Raw genomic sequence first — 19,872 nt, 5'->3', positions numbered from 1 at the left:
ATATTACAATTTCACCATACGGAATTACAAGTAATTCAAAAATAGAGGCTGCAAAAGGACAAGACAATGAACATTTTTTCCCCACAGTGAAATAAATTACATACAAACAGAGGAAAGATTGAAAACAAGTTTTACAGAAGAGTTGCCAGATAGGTGACTGATCTCCATTTACCTAGAAGACAATATATAAGCGATAAAAACCTTCTAACACATTGCTTACAAGTTTTGGCTCTTTTTCAGAAACATACTATTTCACTTCAGGACTTAAAAATTAAAATGGTATCTGATATAGGGAACACAGAAAATATAAACTAAGTTTGAGATGCTGGCAGAAAGATGGAATAACATAATTGGAAAGGGAACAGTACTTGGAATGTGTAAGAGAATAAGGAATGACAAGATGTAAATGAGAATCTCTCTCTTATCCCCCCCCAATTACACACGGGGAGGGGAAAAAACAACAACATTTTACGTAAATAACCATGTCTTTTGCAAATGAACATCATTAAAACTAAACTTTACAGAGTGGTGTACTTGATTTTGGTGAAAAAGATAGACAGTTATACTTATGTACAACACTTACATGAAATTTCTGGATGTGCATCTGTTAAACATAAAGCTATGTCTGCTATTTGAGTCCTGATCTTCACCATGTCATTCATCACCAAGTGAGTGAGAATCAGTACTGCTGTTTGACGCACTGTATCTGATGTTGTATCTCTTAAACTGTAACAAGAGTAAATAAATACCAATATTTATGACAAAAAGGTATCGGTACACCGTTCTTGTTTCTTTGCATTCAAATATACTTCAAAGCAAGAATGTTTTACATACTTTCAGCCAAGGGAACAAAAAGAAAGATAGAAAGAAAGTATGTCACTGATTTGTTGTCCTATCCATTTTAATTCTATCATGTAAGATGACAACAGAAATCACAGCATCAAAGAAATGGTGGGTAGCCAGCCATTTTACACCAGGAGGAAAAAGTACAGCAGCTCAGTATTACATTTTTTCCTCCAACAGTGCTGAATTTTTGCATGTAACAAATTTCATGAGTGATTCTTTGAAGAATAATGACAAAAACTAAACGGTGTGACTATTTCTAAAGAAGACAATCCTGGGACCGCAGCTATTCAATATAAAATGTCGAATCAAAACATCTTGTGCCATCTGAATTTCTAGTTGTTATTTTATCTGACCACTCAGTTATGGCACTACATTACACCATCTTCATGCCCCCTGACTGACATGGAGGAAAAATTCCACCTCTGGTCCAGTCAAAATAGCGGCCAGCATTCAGTGACTGGTATCTGCAGATTTTTGACAGCTATTACTTCAATCATCACTATGGATACCAGTCACCGATTGCTGCCCCTATTTTGACTTAACCAGAGGTGAGATTCTCCACACATGCTGGTCAGGGGGGCGGAAGATGGCATAATGTAGTGCCAAAACTGGTTGCCCAATAAAATAAGAACTGTAAATCCAGACACCTGAAGGTGTTTTGATTCGACATTTTTATTTTGAGAAGTAGAAACGTCGAGCCTCAACAAGTACCTAAATAAGAGTGAAAACTGTGCTATCTTTTGGAAGAATCTTTTTCCGAGCTGAAGTGCAACCCCCAAGCCTCGCTAACTATACGGCTACACTGTGCAGTCTTCAGAACCACGGTCCTGGCATTGTATAGTTAGCTGGTGCAAATTTAACAGCACGTGTGTGTGTGTGTGTGTGTGTGTGTGTGTGTGTGTGTGTGTGTGTGTGTGTGAGAGAGAGAGAGAGAGAGAATTCGCGAGGGGCCAAACTGCTGAGGTCATCGGAAACTAGACTTACACAATACTTCAACTAACGTAAACTAACTTATGCTAAGAACCACACACACACACACACACACACACACACACACACACACACACACACACACACACACACACACACACGCACGCCTGAGGGAGGACTCTAACCTCTGACGGGAGGGGCCGCGCAATCCGTGACATGGCACCTCAAACCGCGCAGACAATCCGCGTGGCTTCAACAAAATAGTTACAGCTATTGAGAAACAAGACACTGTTGATTCATCCCATATTAGTTTACTGAAGAATATATATGTTTATATGTTGATTAGATAGCCCCATTAACCATTGCTGTAGCTGCATCTTCATCCATTCTACCTAAATTGTGTCTCATGTTACAAAGGAGCAACTTTGTTTTCATTTGGAGGTGTGATCTAAAACTTTTCTCTCCCCTTGAATTTCAAGTCTCAAATTTCAGTTGGGGCTTAGAGCCGGGAAATTTTTTATTCCCTTGATTTTGAGCCTCATTTCTCAAGTGCGGCTTAGATTCGAGTAAATACAGTAACCACAGCTACACAATTTCTTACTTCTGACCTTCACCACAACTGTTTTTGTAGAACTGTTTACCACCTAATTGTTAGGCTGTTTTCTGAAAGTGTAAAATGGTGTGTGCTTTACAGGCAGAAATGTGTAAGATAAAAGCACAAATCCACAATTATGAACCTCCAATTCTAAATATGACCACAAAACAAATTTAAAAATCATACCTGTCACAAATATATCCAGTCCAGGGTTCAGCAACATTTGGAAATCGAAAAGCTATGTCACCAAAGGCTATCAGGCAATTTGCACGTAACTTTTCATCAGTTGATGTTTTCAATGCAGTCATGAAAAGTTGTATATGCTCTGCACAGAACTCACTTGATACTACCATCATCTTGGATAATGCTAAAAATGCAGATGTTAAAACACTGGTTCCATCATATTCCTTTGGCTTGGAGCATATATCAACAACGAACTTGCTGCAAAAAGTGAGCAACTATTAAAATAATTTCAGTTTACATTAAGAATAATTGAAAAATTTTATTATTACAGGCTGGTTAATATAGGAAAATGTGTCAAGGGATAACTTTCTACAACTTTCTGCACTAACAGCATCAAATAAAGAAGAGCGACATGAAGTGTATCTACGCACTGAATTAGAAGCTACTGGCCTCACTCTTTTTACTCTGTGTATTGTTTTTATGCAGGCATCCATAACCTGTCTAATAATACCATGTTGGCACACCATTTCTGCTTTAAGTATACAATTTACAGAGATTAAATACATGAAAATGTTTATAACATTTTTAGATATGATGCAAAAAATTCTTCCCAATGCGTAGCATATATGTTAGGTAACGGGAAGAGCATCTGGTCACAGTTGCACTTAATGACCATGTATAGCACTGCAATGTGCAAGAGAATGCAGACTGTAAGAGATTACTACTGTCTGAAACAAGTTTTCACACTGTGGTATAAAAAGGACTGTTAGAGGAGGAGGCGTTCATGGAAAAAAGGTAGCAGACTATGGAAATTAGGAAATAGTTTCATTATCCTGCAGTAGTTCTTAGTTTCTCTGTATTTTCATGATTGTGGAAGCAGCACATCCCTCTCCTGTGCACTACTATGATGGTTGACAGTTAAGCATTTCTTCAAAATAGACTTTTTTTCCAGCCAATTTAACAGGCCCAAAACATTATTACAATTTTGTTGAATATAATGCACATAAAGGAACGTCTACGATAACAGCACAGACAGAGAAACTAAGTGAGTTAAGGGAGGTGCATCCACCTCTGATACAGAGACCAAATCCCACCATCTTTCAGCAGTTTTGTAAGGCTGTAGGGACTCTTGATCAATGATCCGTGTCTGCATACCATACTTTAGTTCTGGACGTCAAGTGTACTGACAGCTGCTTTGAAAGTCCTCAAGCTTAGTTGCCTCATTATTTCTGTTACATTATGTTCCGCAATTCTACCATGAGATTATAGGGGAACTATTTTATCTTCAAAATTACTTTGCTACTGGTTCAAATGAGGCTGATGTAATGGCAAAAATTAAACCAAAAACGAACTATATATAAATGAAGCTCCCACGACTTCTGCATATCAGTGTCACTAGTGAGAATACTGTGCAATCTGGGAACATACAGAAATTTCCCGTAAATGCTTGGAGGTGGATTCAAATATTCAGACTGCTATCGAAGAACACCTCGTACTTGTATATAACATGGGTCATCATTGCGTTTCCTCGATAGTGTCGTAGAAGTATAGAGAAAAGTCGCGAAAGACCTCTGGACAAAACTTCTGAATTACTTTCTGAGGGTAAATAGCAATTTGTCATTTTGTAGGGAAGGGGAGGAGATGGAAAACAAGATAAGGATTGAACATCCCTTCAGCAACAAGACGAATAAAGATGGAGTAAAAGCCAGGATTGAGAAAGAGTGTGGAAGAAAATTGGGCATGCCCTTTTGAAGGGACCATCCCAGCCTTCACCTTTAGTAATTTAGGGAAATCAGAACAAACCTAAATCTGGATACTGTGACTTGATCATTGCATTGCATTGCATATCATGGTAAACAGTACTGACAATCCATTAGTGATTTTCAATTCAGCATTGGCCACCCACAAATTAAATGAAATTCACTAGATTACTGAGATACTTTATCTTTCAAAAGTATTTGCTGAAGATGCACATATGGAGAACTGTGTGTAAAAGAATAGCTGGTGCCTAGTCTTAGAATTCGAACAATAAATCAAATGTGTACCACTGCTGTGGTGGTTCTTCATGAAGATGGTTTACCTCAGCACAGACAACTTTACATGCCTATTAAACTTAGTTGTAATTTTCTGATAGTTATGGGAATATTTATTTTAACAGAACACTTGTGTAGCAACACAAACATTTTCTGGATGGTGTCTTCCCTTGTCTTTGGTAACATTTCTTCTATCCATAGGGTAAATTTTACAAATCAATGTGAGCTGTGCAAAGCTGCACTCCTAATGCAACTAAATAGAGTTTAGTTAATACAACAATAGGAAATTATATTAGCAACCACAATACCCCTCTCCCTCTTGCCGTGGACTGATTATCGGCATTCGTGTTCTGCCGAAGCAATGTCACTGGAAAAATTTATCTGCCTAGTCACTCTCTAGACCAAGACAGTGAGTCTATGGAGAATACCATACAGTTTTCCAGGTATATGTTTCACTCGCTGATTACTCATTTACTTTTATGTCAACCTATTCCCATCGTTACCATGTGAGTACTGGTAAAATGTCATCAGGACTGTAACCTACCACCAAATGACCATTAAGGCCTTTGGATGTAACACTAGTATTAGTAATTTTTGATTGTTTGCCATATCACTCACTCATCAGCCCACACTGTGTGTCAATTGCTGTTATATCTGTTACTTCTTAGCCTAACACCAAATAGTGTGGGTATAACACTAATATTTGTTATTTTCTAACAATTTTTGTTATCTCTTTCCCACTCCACCAAAATCATCTCAGAGGTGAAATGTCATCAAATTTTCCCCAGTCAAGCTAACAACATAAAAAACAATAGATACGGTACTAACAACAGCAGTTGTTCCCCAATATTTTATCACGTCCTCTCGATTTCAACCTCACTCTCACTCTGAGCAGCATTACAGGTATATTATACTCCCCCCCCCCCCCCCCCCCCCCTCCATCTACTGCCCTTTTTCAGACACTAACTCATATTTGTAATGAAGATTGGTTCTAGATGCTCCAGGTGGTCCACAGTTAAGCATCCATGATGAAAGTCTCACACTTCCACCGCCACAAGTAGGGGTGCAAACAGTGTCTTAACCATACAACATTTATATTTAAACTGATATGTGTACAAAGTTTGGTTGAAATTTCTCCATGTGTTCCAGAGGTGTGTATTATATTTAACTCGTTTTTGTCACAACCCCTACCCCAAGGGTTAAATAACATCGGGACTAATGACAATCAGTGGCAGTGGCCCCAATAAAGTGAGGACTCACCGCTAATCTTTAATTAGTTTTACACCAGCTCCATCAACATCTAGTGGTACCTGGATTGTCTTACGTGAAAAGCATATTTTTCCACACAGTAAGTAATGTAAGTTTGAGACAGCAAAGGACTTGGAAGAGCAGTTGAACAGAATGTACAGTGTCTTGAAGGGAGGATATAAGATGAACATCAGCAAAAGCAAAACAAGGATAATGGAAAGTAGTTGAGTTGTATCAGGTGATGCTGAAGGAAGCTGATTAGGAAATGAGATACTGAAAGTAGGAAATGACTTTGGCTTTTCGAGCAGCAAAATAACTCATGGTAATCAAAGTAGAAAGGATATAAAATGTAGACTGGCAATGGCAAGGAGAGTTTTTCTGAAGAAGAGAAATTGGTTAACATCAAGTATAGATTTAAATGACAGGAAGTCTTTTACTGAAAGTATTTGTATGGAATGTAACCATGTATGGGAGAGAAACATGGACGATAAACAGTTTAGACAAGAGGAGAACAGAAGTTTCTGAAGTGTGGTGCTACAGAAGAATGCTGAAGATTAGATGAGTAGATCACGTAACTAATGAGCAGGTACTGAACCAAATTGGGGAGAAGAGGAATTTGTGGCACAACTTGACTATAAGAAGGGTTTAGTTGGCAGGACATGTTCTGAGGCATCAAGGGATCACCAATTTAGTATTGGAGGACAGCGTTGAGGGTAAAAATCGTAGGGGGAGACCAAGAGATAAATACACTAAGCAGATTCGGAAGGATGTAGGGTGCAGTAGTTACTTGTAGATTAAGAACCTTGCACAGAACAGAGTAGCATGGAGATCTGCATCAAACCAGTCTTTGCACTGAAGACCACAACAAGTAATATATACACAAAGTCTGCTGAAATGGCTCCATGTGTTCCACAGTCCTGCTTACTCATCACAACTTTCCCACTTCCATGCTCAGAAACACTACTGCTTGGGTGCCTTACAACCAAATCAACTGCTACTTGGCTTGCCGTCAGATGAGTACAAAGTTTGGTTGAAATTACTACAGGTATTTCAGAGTTATCCTGGAAACGTGTGCAGTGTGCACTCCCCCACCCGCCCCTGTGCGCATAGCCACACACGCGCAACACCCCCCCCCCCCCCCCCCAACACGCGCGCACACACACACACACACACACACACACACACACACACACACACACACACACAACTGGTTTAGGATAAAAAAGACTGTGAATGTGGCTGCAGAAGAGTCTACTCACTGTAAGACCCACTTCCTCTGTTCAGCTGACCTTGGTATCACTACCACAATCGCCATCCCTTTTCCTATCCTCATCTTTTTCTCTATGCTTACTGTAACACCTGTATAATTATATTCCACCTCATTGTTTAATATACATGTTTACGATCTATCCAAATTACATTTACTTTTATACTTCTCTAATTATGTAGCTAAGTAAGAATACACATTTGCATTGTAATACATCCACAATGCAGGAAGATAGAGACAATACACATATATAAAAGCATCAAGGGAACTGATTATATATATATATATATATATATAATGTGACTTACCATACGAAAGCGCTGGCAGGTTGATAGAAACACAAACAGACACATACTTACACACAAAATTCAAACTTTCGCAACAAACTGTTGCCTCATCATGAAAGAGGGAAAGACGAAAGGAAGTGGGTTTTAAGGGAGAGGGTAAGGAGTCATTCCAATCCCGGGAGCGGAAAGACTTACCTTAGGGGGAAAAAAGGATGGGTATACACTCGCGCGCGCGCACACACACACACACACACACACACACACACACACACACACACACACACACACACACATATCCATCCACACATATACAGACACAAGCAGACATATTTAAAGACAAAGAGTTTGGGCAGAGATGTCAGTCGAGGCGGAAGTGCAGAGGCAAAGATGATGTTGAATGACAGGTGAGGTATGAGTGGCGGCAACTTGAAATTAGTGGAGATTGAGGCCTGGTGGGTAATGGGAAGAGAGGATATATTGAAGAGCAAGTTCCCATCTCCGGAGTTCGGATAGGTTGGTGTTGGTGGGAAGTATCCAGATAACCCGGACGGTGTAACACTGTGCCAAGATGTGCTGGCTGTGCACCAAGGCATGTTTAGCCACAGGGTGATCCTCATTACCAACAAACACTGTCTGCCTGTGTCCATTCATGCGAATGGACAGTTTGTTGCTGGTCATTCCCCCATAGAATGCATCACAGTGTAGGCAGGTCAGTTGGTAAATCACGTGGGTGCTTTCACATGTGGCTCTGCCTTTGATCATGTACACCTTCCGGGTTACAGGACTGGAGTAGGTGGTGGTGGGAGGGTGCATGGGACAGGTTTTACACTGGGAGCGGTTACAAGGATAGGAGCCAGAGGGTAGGAAAGGTGGTTTGGGGATTACATAGGGATGAACTAACAGGTTACGAAGGTTAGGTGGACGGCGGAAAGACACTCTTGGTGGAGTGGGGAGGATTTCATGAAGGATGGATCTCATTTCAGGGCAGGATTTGAGGAAGTCGTATCCCTGCTGGAGAGCCACATTCAGAGTCTGGTCCAGTCCCGGAAAGTATCCTGTCACAAGTGGGGCACTTTTGTGGTTCTTCTGTGGGGGATTCTGGGTTTGAGGGGATGAGGAAGTGGCTCTGGTTATATGCTTCTGTACCAGGTCAGGAGGGTAGTTGCGGGATGCGAAAGCTGTTGTCAGGTTGTTGGTGTAATGATTCAGGGATTCCAGACTGGAGCAGATTCGTTTGCCACGAAGACATGGCTGTAGGGAAGGGACCGTTTGATGTGGAATGGGTGGCAGCTGTCATAATGGAGGTACTGTTGCTTGTTGGTGGGTTTGATGTGGACGGACGTGTGAAGTTGGCCATTGGACAGGTGGAGGTCAACGTCAAGGAAAGTGGCATGGGATTTGGAGTAGGACCAGGTGAATCTGATGGAACCAAAGGAGTTGAAGTTGGAGAGGAAATTCTGGAGTTCTTCTTCACTGTGAGTCCAGATCATGAAGATGTCATCAATAAATCTGTACCAAACTTTGGGTTGGCAGACCTGGGTAACCAAGAAGGCTTCCTCTAAGCGACCCATGAATAGGTTGGCATACGAGGGGGCCATCCTGGTACCCATGGCTGTTCCCTTTAATTGTTGGTATGTCTGGCCTTCAAAAGTGAAGAAGTTGTGGGTCAGGATGAAGCTGGCTAAGGGAATGAGGAAAGAGGTTTTAGGTAGGGTGGCAGGTGATTGGCGTGAAAGGAAATGCTCCATCGCAGCGAGGCCCTGGACGTGCGGAATATTTGTGTATAAGGAAGTGGCATCAATGGTTACAAGGATGGTTTCTGGGGGTAACAGACTGGGTAAGGATTCAAGGCGTTCAAGGAAGTGGTTGGTGTCTTTGATGAAGGATGGGAGACTGCATGTAATGGGTTGAAGGTGTTGATCTACGTAGGCAGAGATACGTTCTGTGGGGACTTGGTAACCAGTTACAATGGGGCGGCCGGGATGATTGGGTTTGTGGATTTTAGGAAGAAGGTAGAAGGTAGGGGTGCGGGGTGTCGGTGGGGTCAGGAGGTTGATGGAGTCAGGTGAAAGGTTTTGCAGGGGGCCTAAGGTTCTGAGGACTCCTTGAAGCTCCGCCTGGACATCGGGAATGGGGTTACCTTGGCAAACTTTGTATGTGGTGTTGTCTGAAAGCTGACGTAGTCCCTCAGCCACATACTCCCGACGATCAAGTACCACGGTCATGGAACCCTTGTCCGCCGGAAGAATGACGATGGATCAGTCAGCCTTCAGATCACGGATAGCCTGGGCTTCAGCATTGGTGATGTTGGGTGTAGGATTAAGGTTTTTTAAGAAGGATTGAGATGCAAGGCTGGAAGTCAGAAATTCCTGCAAGGTTTGGAGAGGGTGATTTTGAGGAAGAGGAGGTGGGTCCCGCTGTGACGGAGGACGGAACTGTTCCAGGCAGGGTTCAATTTGGATGGTGTCTTGGGGAGTTGGATCATTAGGAGTAGGATCAGGATCATTTTTCTTCATGGCAAAGTGATATTTCCAGCAGAGAGTACGAGTGTAGGACAGTAAATCTTTGACGAGGGCTGTTTGGTTGAATCTCGGAGTGGGGCTGAAGGTGAGGCCTTTGGATAGGACAGAGGTTTCGGATTGGGAGAGAGGTTTGGAGGAAAGGTTAACTACTGAATTAGGGTGTTGTGGTTCCAGACTGTGTTGATCGGAATTTTGAGGTTTCCCCCTAAGGTAAGTCTTTCCGCTCCCGGGATTGGAATGACTCCTTACCCTCTCCCTTAAAACCCACTTCCTTTCGTCTTTCCCTCTTTCCTGATGAGGCAACAGTTTGTTGCGAAAGCTTGAATTTTGTGTGTATGTTTGTGTGTCTATCGACCTGCCAGCGCTTTCGTTCGGTAAGTCACCTCATCTTTGTTTTTATATATAATTTTTCCCACGTGGAATGTTTCCCTATATATATATATATATATATATCCTTTTTTCCCCCTAAGGTAAGTCTTTCTGCTCACGGGATTGGAATGACTCCCTACCCTCTCCCTTAAAACCCACATCCTTTCGTCTTTCCCTCTCCTTCCTTCTTTCATGATGAGGCAACAGTTTGTTGCGAAAGCTTGAATTTTGTGTGTATGTTTGTGTTTGTTTGTGTGTCTGTCGACCTGCCAGCACTTTCATTTGGTAAGTCACATCATCTTTGTTTATATATATCTTTCGTGATGAGGCAACAGTTTGTTGCGAAAGCTTGAATTTTGTGTGTATGTTTGTGTGTCTGTCGACCTGCCAGCACTTTCATTTGGTAAGTCACATCATCTTTGTGTATATATATGGGCACAAATTATACTAATTGTCCGTATCCTGTATTATCTTTCTTTTCTGTTGTGAAAGAGCAGTTACAGCTGTGAGCCAAGGACTCATCACTTTGTAGAATGTGTGGTTTTCCAGTATCTCAAAATAGAAAATTTTTATCATTGGGAATGAGCATGACATTCATAGCTACATTTGCAGCATAGCTCTACAACATTACCTGCAGAGAGCAAGCATATCTGTTCCAGTCACAACATGTTTCTCACACAACATTCTGATTTGCTCATACTCATTATCTTCTGCTTGTGTACCAGATGGAGAAACCTGAAACAATTACTATAGTCATCAATCAGATTATATAAGAAACATAAAATTTAGTTTTTTTAAAGAGTAAGAAGTAATAGAACTTTTATGTAATGGAAGTCTTGTCTTCATAGTGAATGATTAATTTTATATACACTATGTGATAAAGAGGAAAAACTATCACTTTACGATAGTCTCTATTTTTTTTTTAAATTTTATAGAAAGAAAGCAATGAAAACACTGTTTTCCAAAAGTATTTGAGTTGCAATAGTTGAAGGGAATAGCTTGAACACAATGGAATTTAAGTAGATAGTTATGGAAGTAAAAATGAACAACAACAATCAACTAGTTCTGAAAACTGGAACTTGTTTTAGGCTGTTTATTGCCATTAAAATTTGCAGGAATGTGAATAGTATATGTAAACACCAAAGATTTAGAGAAAGCTTTTGACAACATTGACTAGGAATACACTCTTTGAAATGCTGTAGACAGCAGGGAGCAGAAATGAATCTGGAAGTTGCAAAGAAACCCAACTGTAGTTACAAGAGTCGAAGGACATGAAGAGGAAGAAGTAGGTACAAAGAGAGAGTGACTATGTTGTAGCCTATCCCTCATGATATTCAATCTCTACATTACCAAGCAGTAAGAGAAACAAAGAGGAAATTTGGTAGGACTTAGGGTGAACAAATAAGAACTTCAAAATTTGGGAATAACATTGTAATGCTGTCAGAACAAACAAAGGACACTGATGATTGGCTGAACAGAATGTTTTAAGTCTTTAAGAGAGTTTAGCAGATGAATATCAACAAAAGCAAAATAAGGGCAAAGAAACGTACTCAAGTTAAATCGGGTGACAGTGATAGAATTACATTAGAAATTGCCCAATAAAAGTAGCCTGCATGTTTTGCTATTTGGGCAGTAAATAATGTGATAATGATCAAAGTAGAGAGGGTTTAAAATGCAGATTTTAATAGCAATAACACTAGTTCTGGGAAAAATATGTACACTGAATATAAATCTATATAGCAGAAATTTTTCTGACTGTATTGTATGTAATGCAGCCATGTATGCAAGTGAAACATGGAAAATAAATATTTTAGACAAGGAGACAAAAGAAACGTTTGAAATTACGTGTTACACAAGAATGCTGATCATTAGACGGGTGGATTGAATAACTAATGACAAGCTTCTGCACCAAATTACAGAATTTTTTTTAGCACAACTTGACTAAAAGGAGGAATTGGTTGACAGGAAATATCCTGAGGCATCGAGGAATTGTTGTCCATTAATGGAAGGAAGTCTGGAGGGTAAAACTTGTCCAGAGGGATTGAAGCTTGAATACAGTAAACAAGGGTACTACAGCACTGACATTCTATTAATGGGACATTAACAAAAGCACAATAACTTTAATAAAACACTCTGTCCAATAACCTCACATACCTCTCGTGATTTTGAAGTGTCACTATCTTTTGACTTCCTTTTGTTCTTTGTTGCTATTTTTCTCAGTTTGATGTAAACATACTCTTCCAAATGAATCATGTGTCTCAAACATACATGACCCACAACAAACAAGAAACGTGAGAGAACTTCTGCAGGATATTTTCCAGACTCTGAACCTATAGGCAGCAAAAAGCATGATTAACAATAAAATGCAATGTTAATGGCAAAGCCTGAATGGAAAGGTTAAACTACACATATTTCACAAGCAAAGGAATGAGTCATGAAAATGGGAGTAATCTGAATATTTCCAACTGTTACAAATAGAGAATTTACCTTTAAAAAACCCATTTTTATTTATTCTGCCAATAAATTTGATTTTAGTGAGGCTCCAACAGATCCATCTATATCTACATCAACTTGATTACTCTGCTATTCACAATAAAGTGCCTGGCAGAGGATTCAATGAATCACCTTCAAGCTGCCCCTCTACCAATTTGCTCTTGAACAGCGCGTGGGAAAAATGAGCACTTAAATTTTTCTGTGCAAGCCCTGATTTTTCTTATTTTATTTCTCCAACAGAATGTTCTCGCAGTCGGAGGAGAAAACTGGTGATTGAAATTTCATAAGAAGATCCCGTCGCAACAAAAAAACACCTTTGTTTTTATGATTGGCACTCAAATTCACGTATCATGTCTGTGGCACTATCTCCCCTATTTCGTGATAATACAAAACGAGCTGCCCTTCTTTGAACTTTTTCAATGTCATCCGTCAGTCCCACCTGATGCGGACCCCACACCACACAGCACTACTGCAGAATAGGACTGATGTATGTGATGTAAGCAGTCTCTTTAGTAGGCCTGTTGCAACTTCTAAGTGTTCTGCCAACGAATTGCACTATTTGGTTTGCGCTACCTACTAAATTATCTATGTGATCGTTCCAATTTAGGTTATTTGTAATTGTAATTCCTCAGTATTTCGTTGAATTTACAGCCCTCAGATTTGTGTGACTTATCACTTAATTGAAATACAGAGGATTTCTTTTAGTAATCACATAAATAACTTCATACTTTTCTTTATTCAGGGTCAATTGCCACTTTTCGCACCATACAGATATCTTATCTAAATCATTTTGCAATTTATGTTGCTCATCTGATGACTTTACAAGACACTAAATGACAGCATCATCTGCAAACAATCTAAGAGAGCAACTCATATCGTTTCCTATGTTGTTAATATAGACCAGGAACAATAAAGGGCCTATAACACATCCTTAGGAAACACTGGATATTACTTCTGTTTTACTCTATGACTTTCTGTCTATTACTACGAACTGTGACCTTTCTGATAGGAAATCGCGAACCCAGTCGTACAACTGAGGTGATATTCTATAGGCACGCAGTTTGGTTAGAAGATGCTTGGGAGGAATGGTGTCGAAAGCCTTCTGGAAATCTAAAAATATGGAATCAATCTGACATCCCCTCTTGATAGCACTCATTACTTCATGAGTATAAGGAGCTAGTCGTGTTTCACAAGAACAATATTTTCTGAATCCGTGCTGATTGTGTGTCAATACATCGTTTTCTTTGAGGTAATTCATAATGTTTGAACACAGTATATGTTCCAAAACCCTACTGCAAATTGACATTAGTAATATGGGCCTGTAATTCAGCGAATTACTCCGATTTCCCTTTTTGGGGATTGGTGTGAGTAATTTTCCAGTCTTTAGGTACTGGTTTTTTGTTTGAATGAGTGGCTGTATATAATTGCTAAATAAGGATTTATCGTATCAGCATACTGTGAAAGGATCTGACTGGTATACAATCTGGACCGGAGGCCTTGCCTTTATTAAGTGATTTAAGCTGCTTTGCTACACCGAGGATATCTACTTCTATGTTTCTCATTTGGTAGTTGTTCTTGATTGGAATTCAGGAATATTTACTTCGTCTTCTTTTGTGAAGTAATTTCGAAAAATCATGTTTAATAACTCTGCTTTAGTGGCACTGTCATCAGTGACTTCACAGTTGTTATCGCGCAGTGAAGGTATTGATTGTGTCTTGCCCCTGGGGCGCATTTTGTGTGACCAGAATCTCTTTGGTCTTCTGCCAGATTCTGAGACAGAGTTTTGTTGTGGAAATTATTATAAGCCTCTCGCATTGAAATATGCGCTATCTTTTGAACTTCTGGAGAACTTTGCCAATCTTGGGGATTTTGCATTCTTTTAAATTTGGAGTGCTTTCTTCATTGCTTCTGCAACAGCAATTTGACACTGTTTTGCGTACCATGGGGAATCAATACCATCACTTATTAATTTATGTGGTATTGCTGTTGACACTCTCTCTATGAAATCATTCACATCTTTTCTATCCTTACGTGATCAGAATGGAAGTAGTGGAGGCTGTTTCTTAAAAAGGCGCCAAGAGTATTTTTATTGAATTTTTTAAAAGGATAGTAAATAGATAGTACACCACGACTATTATCATTTCTTGGGCGAGTAATAATTTAAACTGACTCTTATAAGACACACCAAATCTAGAAGAAAGAAACTTGGATGCATGAATGCCGTAATTATGATTTTAACACCCTCTTTTACTAGTATATGGTTCCCTATAACAAAAATTATATCAGCTTTTAAGTGTTGTGGAAGGTAAAATCTTTTTATGGTTTAAACTGCCAGATGACATAAATTATTGATTAAAAAATCTTTCTGAAACCTGTATTCTAATGATTTTGTACTGTACTATTACTCAGTACATAAATATTCCACACAACACACATTCAACTCCAATGTAAAACATTTCTGCAGTTCCAAAGAACCTTATCTAAAAATTTTTCTTTGTAATATATTTTTACTGGAATGGTGGCTGGGGTAGCAATTTTTTTTATACAGCAGTGTTTCTTTCAGTTTATGAAAAGCAGTAGGAATGATTGATTACGTTCCCCTCGTTTAAACAACACACAAGTTATTCTCATAATGTGATTGGATACATAAAAAAAAAATCTATTTCACCAAGTGACAGCAGAACACACATAAGGGTGTGAGCCTTTGGAACCAGGGGCTCATTCTTGTGGCAGAAGAGATGCAGGGGAAGGAAGAGGGGTGAAGGGAAAAGAGTGGTGAGGTTTAGGAAATGAGGAGAGTTTGGATAAGTCACCCAGATCCTTGGGTCAAGGGATAGTGCCATTTATTTGCACCAGATCTTAATATTACACTGTGCTACACCAGCCAGAAAAAGTGCTATGGAAATGTAGTTCTTAAGTTTTCCTGCAAAACAGATCAGAGATCACTGATATTTTAAGACTATTAAAAATGTACACAGGAAAGTGTTACCTGAGTCCTTATTTAGATTACAATTCTGAAGCTGCTCTGATAAACTAATCACCAATGATTCCATCTCAGCAACTGGTTTCATAGACAACTACAAAAGAAAGAGACAAATCAGAAGTCGTGAAGAGACAAGTTACAGGAAAAGATTCTATGATCAGCAGGGAAAAAAATGGTGAGTGGATGGGGAGTGTGAGAAGAAAATTTTTGTACCTGGTATATTAATTCAATAGCAGCTTCAGCCATGACCACATAATTTGGACAGTCCTTCTTTGGGAATCCTTCACGCAATATCTTACAAAGATTTGAGAACATCACATGATCCTCTGGTAACCTAAAGAAAATCAGGGAAGCAGGTATTAACAAAACCAAACATTGTATTATTTTCTGGTAACAGGCCAGTTCTCCAATGGCCTTCTTATGTAAGAGTGAAACATCAGATTTTACAAATGAAAAGGATTCTATAATAACTTACTGACAAATTTAAATTTAAACAGTAAGTGAAAATAATAATCAAGACAGATGATGAGTATCTACTTTAAAAGCTTCAATTTATTTAAAAAACAGAGTAAAGGAATAGCATTGTTCTAGCAGGCACACAAAAATATTAGTTTAAAACAATAATAATAAAAAAATGGCAACTCTACTTTTTGGAGTATTTAAGCAGCTCTTTGCATCAGCAGTTTTTATCATTCCACTCCAAAAATAAGTCATTTTCTCCTTTATTGTAAGGAGCAAATACTGTGGATTATGATTGTAAAAATTAAGCACCTATAGTGTTTAACGATTTTCTGTGTTCTTCTATCAAATGTCTGGGTAAAATAAAAAGAAACAATCTGAATATTCATTTTTCTTTTAAAATACAGAATCCGATATGAATTCATTCAAATTCAGGATTTATGACATTCTTTTACTATTCAATATGAGGGTGACTCAACAAAAAGTTCCAAAGAAGCTAAGTATATGTATCATCAAACGCAAAACAGACTTGGGGATATAAATTCTAGCATCCCATAAATCTCTCCTTCATTTTTGGAAGGAATAGTTTTCTTCACAGGTGGGAAGAAAAAAGACCCAAAGAAGTTACTGACACCCAGTATAAACTACTTTGAAAATAGTGTTTGGGAGGGCATTTTTAAGCCAAAAGTAAAACTTATATGACAAATATGGAACTAGATGATAAGATGTCAACTAATTAATTTTCAGTTACGGTTTTGAAAGTGAAACTGTGTAGAACATTAATAAAATTTAACTACGAATATTTTAATGTTTTCCATAAACCAAGAGAAAAGCACAATGAAAGCTGTTTGTGCACGTTATTTAGATACCTGTTTGTGACATTTTTCTGCAGGAGCTAAGCAGTTTTCAAGGTCACAAGGGAAAATAAACTTCCATCACAACGATACTGTGTTGAAGCAGCTTTCGAAAGACAATGTGGTAAAAAGTGACACACAGGGCGTACCATTACAAGAAAGCTTAGTGTGCTTGTAATGGTTCCCATGGGTACAGGACTCAAGATTAGTAGTTGTGAGCATTTTGCACACAATATACGAATTATGCAGAAGCATGACGACATAGTAAACACATCTGGTGTACGTTATGAAAAACCAGATTATTGCTGCAGATTAGTGGTCAACAGCTGGAGCAAGGTGGGCTGGGAGTTAAATTATGCCTGTACTATCATTTCACACCTGTGGCATTACAGTAGTGAATGGCAATACACTCAATGTGGACTATATACCACAACCTGGAGGACCATTGTGGCTTAAGAGCGTGAATAGGCTTAGCTAGTGCAGCAGATTCATTGGCTAGTGACTTTATGGCAGCCTCTGGTTCGTGTATCTCATTTTGAATTCCAAGAGTTTGTTCTGGGTACTTGTCAACCAACCAAATACATTACTTACTCACAGAGGCAGTAAGTGGCTCAGTGAATGTAGTGTCTTGTCCAGCAAGAGTTCCCAAAAAGAAGTGAAGTAATGTTTTGTTTATAAGTGGATTGCAGTTCAGCTTGAGATTGAGTCTCACTGTGTTCATCTGGTGCTCCCTTAGGACACAACACAACTCTGATAATATTGTGGAAAAGGACCACCATTGCAGTGCCAGTGTTATCATCTGTTGTAGAATCATCTTAGGAGCATGATCACCACTGGATGTGTTTCCTATTAGTACTACAAATGCGGAGTATAGAAGAGCTATTCAGAAAGTCGCAAAATGGAAACAACAGTGAAAAGCTGATGAAGCTTTGAACAGACGTGTTGGGCAGTGTGCCTGTTGATCATCTGTGCACAGTGAGTAAGTAAAGATGCCTATAACAATAGAGTCTTCCGCCAATTATGGGTGCTGGCTGCAGTGTTTCACCTCATTTCATGCAACTTCATCTACACACTTGCCAGGCAGTTCCTTTTTCATGACAAGTCTCTTCCGCACACGGCAGGGGCAATGAGGATGATAATGCTGTGTTTTTGACGGGAAGTGTTTCAACACCCACCATATAGCCTGGACTTGGCTCCCTCTGATGTTCATCTCTGCTCACACGAACCAATGGGTATGAAGACAACATTTTGGCGCAGACAATGAAGTGTAGAAAAGAATACGGTATTGAAAAGTTCATATAAAGGTACATCAAATGTCTAAGTCAGAGCGGCAACTATGTAGAGAAGTAGCTGGAAGGTATATCAAACTGTCGCAAATAAAACTTTTTGATTTTCATTGTGGTTTCCCTTTCGTGACTGATCAGACCTCACTTTCCGGAAAGCCCTTGTAGGTATGAGACCCTACAATGGTATGTGCATCTTTTTGTTTGGTGAATGTGACCCTTCATTTTATCCAATGAATGATAATATCCGACTACAAAGGGATGACCCAGTAAGAAAATGTCTGCAACATGAGCATACCATGCATCTAGAACCATCGGAAAGCATCCTGGACTTCTTTTTTTAAAAAACGATCTTAGGTTGAACGACTGTAGCTCTAAAACAGCAACAAGTCATTGTTTACTTCTAGGTGTTTGTCTCTCAGGGGGAGATTTTACTGCAACACAGGCTGGTCGACTTTATTCATGGCATGAATAGTCATCAGGCATCTGGTATTATCAAATGAGGTGATTTATTAATTTTATGCTGTGTTCTTATGTTGTTAAATCTAAACCAATCAGTTAACTCAGTACAAGTGGAGGAAGAGTTTATAACTAGCATGACTTTGTATTCTGCCAGATGGCAAAAATTATCAAACTCCCGAGCAGCTTTGTGGAAAATTACAAGTAGAAATGTTTTTTACTATTGAAGGAACGATTAGCGACAGCCATCGACTCAAATGGGCACAACTTTGGGGGTGAATACTGCTACCTGAACATATCGGGGAAACGTGTTGCAAAGGTATAATTTCTTTAGTATCAGACATTGTGCACGACAATCAGTTGGAGCACAAGTACATGACTGCAACCAACTGCTCATCAACAACCTATAGGGTGATTAAATTATTTTAAATCTGTACACTTTACGTACATACGTCAATATTAAAAAATAGCCAGGCACTAATAAGCGATGACAGATCAGAACATCGAAGGTAAATTACACGACAACTTTGAATGCTGATAAGGGCTTACAAAATGGGAAGAGGGGCTGTTCAGTCCAGCTCAACAGAATAAAACAGGAACTACTATACCATAAAATATGACCAGGCAGTAAACTAAAAGAGGAGGGGATGTGATACACTTGTTACCATACATCTCTCCTGTTCACCATGTATTTTTTTCATTCTCTGAAAGTAACTTTCAGGAACAAAGATGACTGGGATGTATTTATGTGCTAATTCAAACTGAAGTCCATTCAATTAATACACAATTATAATGACAATATTAATATTACTACACTTAATTGTGTTCAAGCGTTGTTAATTCAAAGTGAAATTCATTGAATTTATAATAATTATAGTGATAATATTAGTATTACTACAATTTATGTTCCAGTATCAATCCTGTTCTTTATTTGACTAAATATCTTGATACTTACTTTTATTAGGACTCGTGGTCTTCCTGTACAATGTTTCACATAATGTTTTATTTTTCAAAATGTGCAAAACTGATTTAACACCATTATGCCATAAACCCCTTCAAAT

General features: G+C 39.0%; 1 protein-coding gene across 5 annotated transcripts in view; it reads right to left on the bottom strand.

The window, feature by feature from the left end:
• Window positions 1-19,872, bottom strand: part of LOC126474991 (condensin complex subunit 1) — a 213,738-nt gene that overhangs the window by 15,104 nt on the left and 178,762 nt on the right. For all 5 annotated transcript variants that reach the window (XM_050102534.1, XM_050102540.1, XM_050102548.1 and 2 more), the window contains 6 exons: window positions 15,970-16,090; window positions 15,763-15,850; window positions 12,435-12,610; window positions 10,912-11,015; window positions 2,558-2,812; window positions 584-726 (listed from right to left, as the gene is read on the bottom strand). In XM_050102534.1, the coding sequence (XP_049958491.1) occupies window positions 584-726; window positions 2,558-2,812; window positions 10,912-11,015; window positions 12,435-12,610; window positions 15,763-15,850; window positions 15,970-16,090 (887 nt within the window). The remainder of the gene's footprint in view (window positions 1-583; window positions 727-2,557; window positions 2,813-10,911; window positions 11,016-12,434; window positions 12,611-15,762; window positions 15,851-15,969; window positions 16,091-19,872) is intronic.

This window comes from Schistocerca serialis, chromosome 1 (assembly GCF_023864345.2).
Source record: "Schistocerca serialis cubense isolate TAMUIC-IGC-003099 chromosome 1, iqSchSeri2.2, whole genome shotgun sequence".
NCBI lineage: Eukaryota > Metazoa > Arthropoda > Insecta > Orthoptera > Acrididae > Schistocerca > Schistocerca serialis.
This window is presented reverse-complemented; position numbering and strand designations above follow the sequence as displayed.